Raw genomic sequence first — 14,533 nt, 5'->3', positions numbered from 1 at the left:
TATCTTACCCTATCATAACCCACTGAATAGAGTACCGAAGCGATGACGTCGGTTGCCATGGTGTCATGGCGGCCTGGAGCGTGTTTCTCATAGGAGTATGGTAATTTTGCAATTACAAATGTGTATAGATAGTCAGCTGCGACTCTGTTTAGAACCAGCCGGTTCATTGTCATGACATTGTGACGTCACACTTCGGTACTCTATTGCCATGTGTATGTTGTGCACAATGTTATAAAATGCTGTCGAAAATGAAGACAAATCCAAAACAATGTCAAATTGAAATCTCTTCAAAATTTAATCAATCTATCAAGACCACATCATGATTTGATTCATATTTCTTGCAAATGAAAAAAAAAACCTGGTATGGAATGAAACCCAGGTCCCAGTAACACAAAGGTTAGCGATTAATCTCCAAGTTGAAAGAACAATTCTGATTGGTTCCTAGTCAGTCTACAGAGCAAAATGTGCATGCAATGGTGATCTTGATAGGCCATTTCATTTCGTGATTAATCGCTAACCTCTGAGTTACGGGGCCCAGATGACTAACTTGAGATAAAGAAAAGGCAACATCCTCTACAGAGAATATAACTGATCTTTGAAAAGTATTTGATTATCCAGGATGAGTGGTTGGTTCTGCACAATAAACAATCAAAAGTTAGAAATGTTTTCATGGGTACAATTAGACAACACAGTTGAAAATAATGAAGAAAATGTACTTTGCAACCTTGCTCACAAATGATATACTGTATAGCATTAGCAAATAAGTCTGTAAACATATATTTGCATGATGCATTTTGGGGGTGAAACATATACAAGTTAGGGTAATACCCTGGATCGCTACTTGGTCTACTCCCATTTCTTCTACAAGTTCATTGCCACAAAGCCCACCGGGCAGTTTGTCTAATTTCCAGTTATGCTATGCCCATTTGGTCTAATCATGGCTTTTGTCCTTGCAATATATAACAAGTAAAGTTTCCATTGAGAAAAATCAATCATAAATTTTAAAATTATTGTAAAATTAGAACTGATCATTGGACATCAAAGTATAAATTTATCTGCTAAGTTGAACTTGATTTTCTCTAACATTAGGACTTTCCTGGTGTTCCCATTATCAACAGACAGTTTGTAGCTACATGGTGAGATATGTGCAATACAATCACTGCTTGCATGAAATAGGACAACTAGAATTTTATTTAAAAAAATTATAGATTAGAAGACTTCTTTAAAGGATAAGTCCACCTTAACACAATGTTGATTCAAATAAAAAGAGAAAAATCCAACAAGCGTAACACTGAAAATTTCATCAAAATCGGATGTAAAATAAGAGAGTTATGACATTTTGAAGTTTCACTCAATTTCACAAAATAGTTATATGCACATTCCGGCTGGTATGCGAATGAGGGAACTGATGACATCACTCACTCACTATTTCTTTTATATTTCATTATATGAAATATTCTTATTTTCTCATCATTGTCCTGTGAAACAAAGTTTTATTTCTCCCTGAACCATTGTGATATCATTTTATGGTTCAGTCAAGTTGGTCCTTATTGTCAAATCTGTGAAATTTGAAAAATTTTATAATTCAAACAATAAAAAACAAAAGAAATAGTGAGGGACATAATTGATTCTCTCATTTGCATGTGACAAATTTGTGCATATAACTATTTTGTGAAAAATAAGAGAACCTTTAAAATGTCATAACTTTCTTATTTCAGCATTATGCTTGTCTGATTTTTCTCTTTTGATGAAAATCAAAATTTTTCTGAATTGGACTTGACCTTTAAACATAGCACAATAGGAGATGTACTCAAAATGAGAACGGAAAGCCTATTTATAAAGCAGAGTTTTTATATGACTTGGTGTTGTAACAAATTTCCATATACTAGCTACCTTCACAATCAAGCCCCCTGGTGATGGTGTATAGCTGTAAGTCCACTAATTGCTTACTTACAAACATGCATATGCTTTCTCTTGGCAATAAGGGATATAACAATCCATATTTCCATTAACGGAGAAATGTCACAAATTAATAGAATTTTGAGAGCATCCTGACGGTGCTTTAAGAATGAAAAGAGAAAAGGCATAAAAATACAGGACGACGTGTGTACACAAACATGGACAAAATGATAAACACAACATGCACATGGGGGGTCATTTCTTTGATACTGTCTACTCTGATTGTATGTGTGAAAGTTTGAGAAAGAAAAACCCTGATTCACAAAATGACTAATGAGAGACAATAAATATTGACCTTCATTGAAGGGATAATCAGGGCTGAAAATAATTATATCTAAAAAAAAAAAGAGTAAAAATTCACTGAAAATTTAATATAAATCTGTTATTGAATTTCAAAATTCACCAATATTTTGTGAAAACAGTTATTTGCATGGCATCATGAATATTCATTAGGTTGGGCTGATGATGTCTCATCCCCATTTTCCCTTTTCTTATGTTATTACATGAAATCATTTTAATTTCATATTTTCATACATGTGTGTATGATATGCCTCCATTACAATATAATAATAATAATTTGCAGCAATGAATATCTAAGACATTAAATCAGATTTTAATCCATTCTTTTTTATTCTTTCACAAGTTAGAATAAACATAAATTAATGCAATAACATAAATAAGAACAAGTGGGGATATGACATCACCAGTTTGCTCAATAAATATTCATGACGATATGCATAGAACCGTTTCAATGTCATAACTATGTTAATTCTTGTCCGATTTTGAACAAATTCTCTGTGTTTTCCTTGTCTAATTTTTGTTTATCTCTTCCAATTGTATTATTTTCAGCCTGGAGTACCCCTTAAAGACAAGTAATGGCCTAACGCAAATGATGGTTTCAAGTCTACCTTCTCTAAGTCAAATAATGCCTTAACTCAAAAGCATGATTTCAGACCAGAATATGCAAAACATGTATCAATAACAATAGGTTAAATTCAACATTTAGATGTTATTGCTTAATCAAGGCTCCACACTAACTTTTTTTCTTGGTGGCCCAATCGGTCCACCAAAATCATCAATATCATATTTTTGGTGGCCCGCAGAGCAACTGCGGTGGCCCTGAAACAATAGAAAACATTTCAATTTTGCAAAACTTTGGTAGCCAAACCGGGCCAAGTGTGAGCTTTTACAGAATTTTGGTGGACCGACTCTCAATTTAGGTTGCCCCAGGCCACCGGGCCATTGCTAATGTCCAGCCCTGGCTTAAATACATGCTTTGCAATCTGGTCCCAATAGATTCAACTTGGGCAGAGCCACCTGTATGTTGAAGTTTTTAAAGGTCACACCAGCCTCGTTCAATACCACTAACAGAACAATTTGATTGCTTTCAAGAATTATGTATAGTTATACCGAAACCATACTGGTTTGGACACAGGACAAACATCTCTTTTTTAAATAACTGAAATATTATATCACTATTTGTCTTTATGGGTAAATATCAGAAGAAAACACAGAAGGAAAAAATTATTCATACAAGCTTGTAAGGTTTTGAATAAAAATACAGAGAAGTAGAGATCACGTGCATGATGTGTATCAGAGTAACATACCTATCTATGCATACAGTAAAGGATGACATTGATATAAAGACAACGTTTCTATACATACAAACACAAGAAACCCTACTATTTTTCTTTGGCACGCATTTGTGCCCTTTTGCCTGTAAGGGCCTGGAAACCGGACTTGATGCTAGCGACAGAACACCGTGATTGACACCTCTCGCACTGTAAGAAGAAAAGCCGATTCTCTTTGTGCAGGAAGGTTTCGGACGATCTACACGTGTGACACGTTACGTATTCCTCTGCAAAAAAGAAAATTAAGGGTTTATTCAGTTAGCAGGCATCTGCACATTTTGTGAGAGGCTTCCAAATTTTTGGTTTGATTTATCAAGTATTATAAAGCGAAACATCAATGTAAATATAATAATACTGCAAAATTGCCATTTAAAGTAACCGAACATACATATTATTATTTGAAAACATTTGATATACTGCCTTCAAACATCTTATTTTATCAGTTAATTCTGTAATATTTTGAATAACATTCACAAATCTTTATCACAGCTGCTATTAATAAGAAAAACAATAATTTCTACCAAAATAATCTAAAGTGAGGTAAGTAGGAAGGAAAGAGCATTATTAAAAAATTATTAGAAACATTAAATTAATATATCCCCAAAAGTTTTCATGTCAGTATTAATGAGTCGAATTACAAAAATTTGGAACATCTCCATACTCCAGAGCATTAAAACCAGTATTCAGCTTGGATAAATTCCCAAAATGTGTCTAGATTACTATTCCAATTCCTTACTAGACCATATGAGTATGTATTCCCTGAAACAGTTAAAGAAGAGGGGGAGATGAAACGAAAATGTGATTCACATGATTAAGTTTGTAATTTTACATGAATTCAATTTTACAATTCAATGAATAAATGTACACCAACAATGGCAAACATTTTACAATACTTACTAATATATCTCCTGAGTACACTTTCCATTTGTTTTTGTTGGAAGCGACCTTTGATAATGAGCTGGTTATTTCCGTCTATGGACCCGCTCGTCCCTAACTCGGCTAATAAGAAGTTGAGCAGATGCTCTGTGGGTCTATGAAGCCTGTGTGGAAAAAAAAAATTATGAATAAAACCTAGAATTATCACCTAATGCGATTCAAGCTGAAACCAATCACATAGTTGCAGCAAACAATTTCATGAGAAAACTGTTAAAACTCAAGGCTAATTGTCACCATAATGTTGAAGATCAAGATCTGGTACATTTAAGCATACCGTACTCTGTGAAGCTGAACACACTATCATACTGAAGATTGCCAATATGCATGTGAGATAACTGATTGGAAAACGACCCTATAAGGTACCTTGCGAGAATGCAGGCAGAAATTAAGTTCTTATTTTCCGGGGGCTACTTTTCAAAACTTTTGCCTAAATCTGCAAAATTTGATAAGCTTTAACATTGCATTGAGTAATGGCTGGAGATTTTCCGGGGCTCCTTTTCGAGTTTCGAGGGCTATTTTAAGCATATTGGGGGCAAAATCATGACAAGCCCCGTGTAATTTTTCCGTGCTAGAATGCCATGTTTACTTGGAGACATTTTCTTCCAGAATCCTTAGCGCGTATTTTCTAGTTACACATACAAACAATCATTTGCGACCGTTACCACAAATGTCATTTATGTTTAATATCCAAGCCCCATGATGAGGACTCATTGCCACAATATACCACTGCCATGGCATCGCAGTTTCCGACACTTTAATAAATGCTTTTGCATTTCACTCTAAGATCAATATATGGGCCAAGTCTCATGAGCACCAGTTTGCTGTGTACAATTTTCCAAGGTTTATTGCTGTAATGTGCCACTACCATGGCAATGCCATTTCTGACACATTATAAAATGTCTTCACTCTATGTTCATGTAAAATAATTGAAATATGTCAGTAAAATGAATCTTCACACTCACATTTTACAAATTTCTGTGAAGTTGACAAAGGAGCTTTTCTTGGTTCCAATCCTAACGACCTGAGGAGGCCTCATGATGAATCTCTTCTTCTCTCCTGTTACCATGTCGGGATTCTTTGATCTCATGATGTCAAATGCCCTCGTTAGTAACTAAATAAAGAACAAGAAAAGAAAAATAATAAAAGCGAACGGAAGTATAAAGATTCTATAATAGTATGACATCAAATACACTTGTATTTGAATAAAGAAAAGGAACAATAATAAACAAAATACAGTTTTTTTCTTTCCTTTGCTTTATCTCATATGAAATGTAATGAACAAAATTCAGGAAAACCACAATTTTATTCAATGTACTATTCTCTTGGTAGCAATATGATGATGATGAAGATGATGATGACCGTATTGCCAAAAGTATCAATGAATGTGCTTTAGCTTCACAATATCATGAATTATGTTAATATTCTGTGATCATGTAAATGTGGTCATCATTGCCAACATCATCATTATCATTTTCACAATAACTGCACATGTACATCATCACAAAATACTAGTATTGACATACAATATTAGTGTTACATTCATCATCATCTCTGTATTAAAAATGCATATGCTGTCTTTTTTTCTATACATTTATACATTATACACAGATGTATGTCCATAAATACACACAACTATAATCAAGTGTTTATAATCCTTAAATAAATGATAATGGTCAATATTCCTGGAGCAACTTTTCCACAAGATACAAAGCTCTTTGAGAAGCTATCCCAGGTCAGCACAATACCAGTCAGTGACAGTATCGGTCAACACATGTAAGTTCTGTACATACATTACAACTTACTTCATCATATGTGTAATCACGTTCTGTTCCAGCCCACGTTGTACCACTTGTGTCCTTTAATTCTGAATTATCTATAAATAAAAAAAAACATGAAAAAAAACCTTGATCAAAAGATCCAAAATAGATTTCAAATTGTGGCAAAAAAAAAAAAAGAACAAAAATTAAGTCTTGCAATACATGTATTGTGATACAAAACAGTTTACAAAGCATGACTGCAACTTTACGAGTGCAATGCACATAGCAACCTTGCAACATAATTGAATAAAAGTATCAAGCATACATGTTACAGGGATTATTAGAAATTGACATGAGAAATTATTGGCAATATACACAAGTGAACCAAGACAAATAATACTGTAAAAGTAAAAGAAAACAAGGAAACCAGGGCATTATAAGGGAAAGAAGATAGGTTCTGTACAGTCCTGCAGTGAAAATAAGACCAATCATACGTTTCCTACGATTGACTTACCATCTTCTTTTCCAATGACAGGTTCGACAACATCATCTCCATCCAAGTCTTCGATTCGCTTCTTCTTTTTCTTTTTCTTCTTCTTCTGTTTTGTGATATCTAGATCCTCCATCTCTGGCATATCTTCCAGTGCCATGGGAGCGTCTTCCTCAGCCGGCTCTTTGCTGGTGTTATCATCCACATCCTAGAAAGATATGAGAGATGGATGACACTTGATAAGAGACGCAAACTCACATGACCAATCATTTGATTGCATCAACATCATAAATTGTCTTAGCTCTGTGCACGTTAATAAGAGACCCGAAAGGGGGCTGTATCCCCAAAATAATTGGCAATTTTCCTCCAACTTTGCCATTTTGAGCATTTATCTAGACCCATTCTTGTTCATTGGTAATTCAAGACAGTGTGGCCAATCTTCCTAAAATGTGCACTATCAGCAATTTTTTTCTCATGAAAAACTGAATTTAAAGGCCCGAATTCACAAAGGTGTTTTTGAAAACCCACGGTTGAGTCCATGGTTTATGCAGATTTCCTGTATGAATTACGCTTTTATTAGCGCGTATCGGGCGCGTGTATAAGAAATGTCCAATGCTGATGCGCGCTTTTGTCACAGTGCGCCAAATTGACGCATGTTACCATGGTTTTATTCATGAGTCCACTGTTTTTATTCATGAGTCCACTCTTCAAACAGTGGACTCATGAATAAAACAGCGTATATAACCATGGTAACATGCGTCAATTTGGCGCACTGTGACAAAAGCGCGCATCAGCATTGGACATTTTTTATACACGCGCCCGATACGCGCTAATATAAGCGTAATTCATACAGGAAATCTGCATAAACCATGGACTCAACCGTGGGTTTTCAAAACCACCTTTGTGAATTCGGGCCAGAGTGTCTGCAAATCATACAAAACAAAATCTAAGACTAATGTACACTGCATCCCAGCTCAAATCTATTCAGACCAAGGCCAATAGTACTTGCCACATGGCACACTCAAAACTAGGCTCTTTTTACCATCCTATTCTGCTTCATCTTTGTAATATACCTCTCTGCACTTGGATAAGTCATTTGGCCTCTCCAAACCTATGTTTCTGGCTTTCAAAACTTCAACAGCTTCGAGCCGAGATTGCATAATGCAATATGATGCAATGTGCACAGCAGATTGCCACATAGCCTGATATTAAAACACAGATTCTCAAGCATGATGAAAGGGATGATACTCATGAAGATATGCAAAGAACTGTTTCACCGTCATAATGCAAAAACTTTGAATTTTCCTAACTTTGTTATTCCTTGTCTGATTTTGATAAGATTTTCAGTGTTTTGTGTGTCTATTTTTACTCTTTTTGTTCAAATCACATAATTTTCTACCTGGAGTATCCCTTCAAAGGTGCTACTTACTGGTAAGGCCGACTCCAAACCATCCATCACAAAAGCCGTCTTCTTCTTTTTCTTCTTCTTTTTCAACGCTGTGAAATCTTCCAGGTCAAGTTCATCGACTGCAAAAACAATTCAATGAAGAAATGTACACCAATAATGGCAAACGTTCATGTTGTAGCATTAGGGTTACAAGCTGAAAATAACTTTTTCTCAAAATAAACATGGCAGGTATTCCTAACACAGAAATGGAACCATATGAAACCTACATGTGTCACTATATTACATTTAAACTAAAAGTGGCCAAAGAAGTATGCTGATCTTTATGGATATGTTTCCTTCATTGCATGATCCTTTGGAAAACAATGTTGAAGGTGGAGAAAATACGGCCTTAGAGGCATTGGCTAGCTTTGCGAACAACCAATTTAATATTCTCCAACAGAGATGAAACATGTGTATGAGTAAATCATTACATTTATTAGATCTATAAAAAAAAATACCCGGAAAACAACCATTATTGAGAATAAAAAGCTACAAGTACAGCGCAAACCACAATTTTATAATTTTGTATCTGGACAATTTTTTATGGGCTTCACTTTTGTAAGATATCACAGACTCGTGTGAAGGGACCTTGCAGCTAAGACTTATTTAAAGGGGAATGAAACCTTTGGAATAAGTAGGCTTGTGTCAAAACAGAAAAATAAAAGAAACAGATCAACGAAAGTTTGAGAGAAATGGGACAAAAAATGAGGAAGTTATGAGCATTTGAATATTGCAATCACTAATGCTATGGAGATCCTCACATTGGCAATGCGACAAGGATCTGTGATATCACATGCGAACAACTTTTCCTTTGATGGACTATAAAATACCCCCAAAATGTCTCTTTTTGCTTTTTCTTATGGTGATACAAACTCTTTATCCATAATGTTTTTTTTTTTTTAATCTGTATTACATGCGCTCCTATATAAAGAATATATAATCTACTGATAGATGTGATAAAAGAGGCAATTTAAGTGAAATATATATTAATGTAATGGGGAGAGTTGTTCACAAGTGACATCACACATCTTTGTCGCATTGCCATTGTGAGGATCTCCATAGCATTAGTGATCGCAATATTCAAATGCCCATAACTTTCTCATTTTTTGTCCGATTCTTCTCAAACTTTTGTTGATCTGTTTCTTTGATTTTTCTGTTATCAAACAAGCTATCTTGTTCGAAAGGTTTAATTCTCCTTTAAGTCGAATCAATGTTAGCCTATAGATGCCAGGATATAGACATGTATGGTTGCTAAAAGCAATACGATGATGATTAATTCCATACCAACCAAAAGCTGTCAAGTTTGTGCGTGTGTTTTGAACCTTGCCTTAATGTGCTTTTTTCACCTTACACTTCAATTTCATCAATTCTTTACGTATCTATTCATGGTATTGTGCTACTCTAGCTAGGTTACAGAATTACTACCGAATGGTGCCATGGTCAGGCTACCAAAATGTCATCTAAAATCAAAACCAGTTATACTAAAAACTGACTATAGTTGACTCCAATTTTTGAAGCTTATTTTAATTACATGATTTTGCTGAATTCAGGACTTATCAAAATGATCAATTTGATGCATATTCAGAGTATCTATTGTTTCTCTCCTGTGGAATTACCCTAAATCAGGTTTGACTGAATCAAACATTTGTCATGTACTGTAGCTAACTCAACTACAAATTAAATAACACAATACAATTAATAAACTTACAATTATCTGCTGATGCTTTTTCTTTCTTTTTCTTCTTCTCTCCTTCCCCTTGCGTCTCCTCGGTTGGTTTTGTCTCTGAATCCACATTCTCTGCTGCTGCTGCCGGTGCATCAGCTTCCTCATTCTGAGTTTCACCACCGAGGGCAGCATCTAAATCAAAGGGCGTCTTCTTCTTCTTCTTTTTCTTCTTCATAGAAGGATCAAAGATCTGTATAATATACAAACAAGTAAAAAATTGATGGTTACCACTTACCAGCATAATCATATATATTTGAGTTTATATACTCCGTACTTTTTTTTTCCTTTCTAAGACAAGTGTATGCTCATGAAATTAAAAAAAAAAAAAAAAAAAAAACTTTTAAAACTTTATCACAAAGACATCAATTACATACAAATAAAGCAGATCTAAAGAACTCTATATTTGGTCAATCACATGTACACAAAACAGACCAATGGGCAGTTCCACGGTTACGGAGTGACATTCAGAAACAAGTTTTTAGCATTCAAACAAAGATATCACCTATATTTAAATAGTTATTTGCAAAGAAATGGTACCTGACAGTAGTTGCTGAAACCCACTTTTCAAAATAATATTTGTTATTTTGATCCACTGAATTAATGAGATATGAATATTCATAATCATGGTTACAAAGTGACGTAAAATGGACATGCATATTTGAAGAAAAAACATATTGCTCAAACTCTGTGAACTTTAAATGGCTATCACAATGTTGAGTTATTGATTGGATTCTATGTTGTTCTAGCTTTAATATGCTGCATTACATTAAAAAATTGACCTATTTTTTCGTTAATTACAACTTAAAACATAAACCCATACCCGGTTACGGAGTGACATCTGAAATATTCACACACAGGCGACGTAAAATGAACTTATATTTTAAAATTTTCTTTTGATATGATGTAAAATGATGACCTTCAAATTATCCAAAAGAAAATTTTTACAAAACAAGCAAAAGTTTTCTGATAAATTGAAATTAAGTAAAAAACAATATATGTAGTCCCATGTATAGAATTTTTTGTATGATTTGGATTCTCCTATGAGGAGATGCGAAAGAAAACAAAATTTTGGCTAATTATGTTCCCCTCTTGTATTTATGAAATCCCATATGAGTTTTAATAGAAAAATTTGATCCAGATTTGAAATAGAGCCAATATAAATTTTTGGAAAATGTCCACTTTTGCTTGGAATTGCCCCAATATATTATATTGTGAATGAATCCATACATTTCATTAACAAAATAAATTGTAAATTATGTACTGTAGACTAGAGGATACACCAGTGTATGTTGCAAGCACGATAATACACTATCATTGAGATGTTTTCTATTTAATGTAGTGTATACACTGTATAATAACAAAGTGTTTTGAATTGGGAACATGTTTTAAATGTACATTCATTTTGATATAAATAAATGAATGGAGTAACTTGAATTTATTTGGTGGTATTGTGTTTATAAATGTTAAATGTCAACCATAATCTTGAAAGGCAATGGATCTTTTTAGGTTTTATGTTTATTTACTTGTACATGTATTTGAAATGTGGAGGGTTTGAACATGTATGTAGTTTTGGAAACCTACTTGAATTGGATCTACTTTAGTTTATTTTGAAGGGCTAAGTTAAAAAATAACATTACCTTCCGTTGATATCGCATGAAAAGCATTTTTTTTTCTTTAGTATTTTAGAGCTACATGTACTTGACAATATTGCTCTACGTAAAAATAACCATTGATACACAGCTTGATAAGGCATCTTCTATTTGTTTGTTTTTTCTTTATAGTGTTTTGGATCTGCTTAACATAATTGATGCCCCCCCCCCCATAGGGATAGTAACTTTTATTTTGCTTGTGATAGAAATTTGCACCAGACGATCCTGTCCGTTTTCTTCGGGGACTTCACATTTAACAGTATTTTTACCCAGACCAGTAGGCAGTTCCCTCAAGGAGAAAAGCCAGCAAAAAAACCCTGATGGATATAGTCAAAGCGTGGCGGACACAGCAAAATCATGACGGACAAATGGCAGTTTGGCAAATTAAGGATTACAAGATGCGTGTAGGGCATACATGTAGATCTACAGTGTACTATCATTCGATACTAAGTACCGACTTCCAAGTTCCAGTATCAATCGCAGTGTCGCTCATTATGTGCTATTGCGCTCATTTTTTCAGACATGATAGATTCAGCTTTAAAATGATACAAATTTCAAGACAATATCTCTCCGTTCAACTGAGATATCATATGTTAAACTGAATGAAAATGGGAAAAGCGTAAGAAAACAACCTTTTTATAGGGCAAGTTCAAGACGCATGGCCATCTAATTAGTATTTGATCGAAATATTGGTCTTACAGTGTACCTGATTTTAGTAAGCATAAGCTGCAGTTTCAAAATAATTTGAAAGGCTCATGTAATACTAATATCCACGGGACTGCCACAGATACATGATGTAGCATGTTCATCTGAGTAAGTTGAATATGCCAAAATATTGAGCCAATTTTCATGAACAATATTATATCTCACTGTTTCAAATTAGTTTTACAATTTTTATCTGATCATTTGTGATGAAAAATATTTTTTTCTGACTTCAGATATGTTATACGGTAATAAGGTCCCCGAAGTCTGTGCGTACGCTTATCTGCGCGATTCTAGCAAAAGAACATATGCGACAGCCCCTCTTTATAAATTCAATTCAGACATTGATAATACTATCATGATAACAGACTCTAGTCTCTACAAAATTTATTTAATTTTACCCTAAGCCTCATAATCATATTCACATAAGGTCCCTAACTTTCATGACTTTGTTGTTACTGTTACTTAGGCAAAGTTGAAATTGAACAATAAAAAACAGGGCATATTATACACTTGGCCCTAATATCATAATTAAAATATCATGATTATGGCATAATTATTGGGGATAAAAAAAAATCCTTCATGTGGAAACAGAAATTGAACATTCATTTTTTAATTTTATTCTTGTCTTGGAAATTATTTAGCATGTTTAGGCCCTTCATTACAATCATGATTTAGCATGGCTATGCCTATGGTGAATATTAGTCATGTTAGTAGATCTAAACAATGGTAGGTTTAACTTAGTCTAGTCGTTAATCTATAGAAAAAATAAAGGATTCACTTAGTAGAATAAATTAAATACAAAATTAAGATCCTATGAAAACATTTTGGTCTTTTTTGTCATTACCGCTTCATTGTCTTCCTGAACTTCGTCCGTCATTTTCTTCGAGTTCGACTTCGTTTCTGTCTCCGACTTTTCAGCTTCGTTTTTACTAATATTAATAATACCGGTACTAATACTAGATAAAAGAAACTCTCTCCCTTTTCTTCAGAATGTTGAAATACAGATGCAAATCTACTGATGTGATAATTAGTACACAACAACTAGTAGATCTATAGTAACTTGTCAAATGTCCAGTTCCTATTCCGCAGCACAGCTGGTTTGTTCAATAGTGCAATGCATGCAATGCAGATAGATTGGATTACCGGTTTTACACACATGTGTGGTCGATATCGCGCGAGTGCGTGTGCATGCCTAGTCTATAGGCTAGGCATCGCGGGGGATTGCATCAGAAATTCATGTGCGAGGCAAATCTCCATTGAACTGTGCACAAATCTCCATTGAACTGTCCACTAAAAACGAACGGAGGGTACAGAAATGGTTATGGAGAGCCATTGTGGGTGGATTTTTTTTTTGGCTTAGCTTTTGTTTCCTGCGAAATACTTGTACAGTACATCTTCTCATGGTAAAAAATAATAGTACTAAAAAACATAACAACAAACAAATAGAAGGAGAAATCAGTGGGGTCGAGCAGTGAGAAGGCATCCCAAACGATCTCTTTACCAGACACCCCCATAGGCGCGGATCAAGAGGGGCCCGCCCCCCCCTATTGGCGGAGCAAAAAATGAAGAAAAAAGGGGGAAGAAAGAAAAAGAAAGGAAAAGAGAGGAGAAAAAAAGAAGGGGAAACATAAGAGGAGGAAAACGAGTGAATGAAATAATAAAAAAATATTTCATGTCACTTTATAAAATTTTCGCTCGCGCTTCACGCTCGCATTGCCTTTTAGGTGATTTACATATCTTGCTGAATATGGAGATTAAAATATCGAATTTTCAAGTCAAGTTCGTAAATCGAACTTCCAATTTTTTTATTTACAAATTGATTTTTAAAAAGTGCTCTGTAAAAATGTATGTTTTATGGGCTGAATAGTAACATTTTCTGATCGCGCAGTGCGCTCGCAAAATTTGATTTGTATAGGTACCGGCCTATTATTTTGCTTTATTCCATAAAGTTCTCAAAATATCCCTATTCAGATCAGAGTGTCGAAACGAGTCGAAATTAACGTACAGCTAGCGCTGTACGCTGGTATTTTGATTTGTGCGTTATGTATATCTCAATATTATTCTATAATAAACTACTTAAAATCCCCATTTCATGACAGTTTATCAAAAATTTCGGCTCGCGATTTGCGATGGCATTGATTGTTGAACATATATTAAGTCATGCATCTTATTCATAATTAAAAAGTGTTTTAAGGACGTTCCACAGTTATGTTTGTGCACATTATGATCTGCG

At 34.4% G+C, this 14,533-nt stretch overlaps 1 protein-coding gene across 1 annotated transcript; it reads right to left on the bottom strand.

Moving 5' to 3' along the window:
- Positions 1–271: 271 nt before the first annotated feature.
- LOC129254193 (eukaryotic translation initiation factor 2 subunit 2-like) lies at positions 272–13,636 on the bottom strand. Its single transcript, XM_054892650.2, has 8 exons — positions 13,145–13,636; positions 9,929–10,136; positions 8,203–8,300; positions 6,798–6,981; positions 6,329–6,399; positions 5,489–5,637; positions 4,488–4,630; positions 272–3,817 (listed from the first exon to the last, which is right to left on the bottom strand). The coding sequence occupies exons 1-8, from the start codon at positions 13,175–13,177 to the stop codon at positions 3,642–3,644; spliced, it is 1,062 nt and encodes a 353-aa protein (XP_054748625.2). The 5' UTR covers positions 13,178–13,636; the 3' UTR covers positions 272–3,641.
- Between the last annotated feature and the right edge of the window lie 897 nt (positions 13,637–14,533).

Source organism: Lytechinus pictus, chromosome 2 (genome assembly GCF_037042905.1).
Source record: "Lytechinus pictus isolate F3 Inbred chromosome 2, Lp3.0, whole genome shotgun sequence".
NCBI classification, from domain to species: domain Eukaryota; kingdom Metazoa; phylum Echinodermata; class Echinoidea; order Temnopleuroida; family Toxopneustidae; genus Lytechinus; species Lytechinus pictus.
Note: the sequence above shows the minus strand (reverse complement) of the source record. Positions and strands in the feature narration are given on the sequence as shown.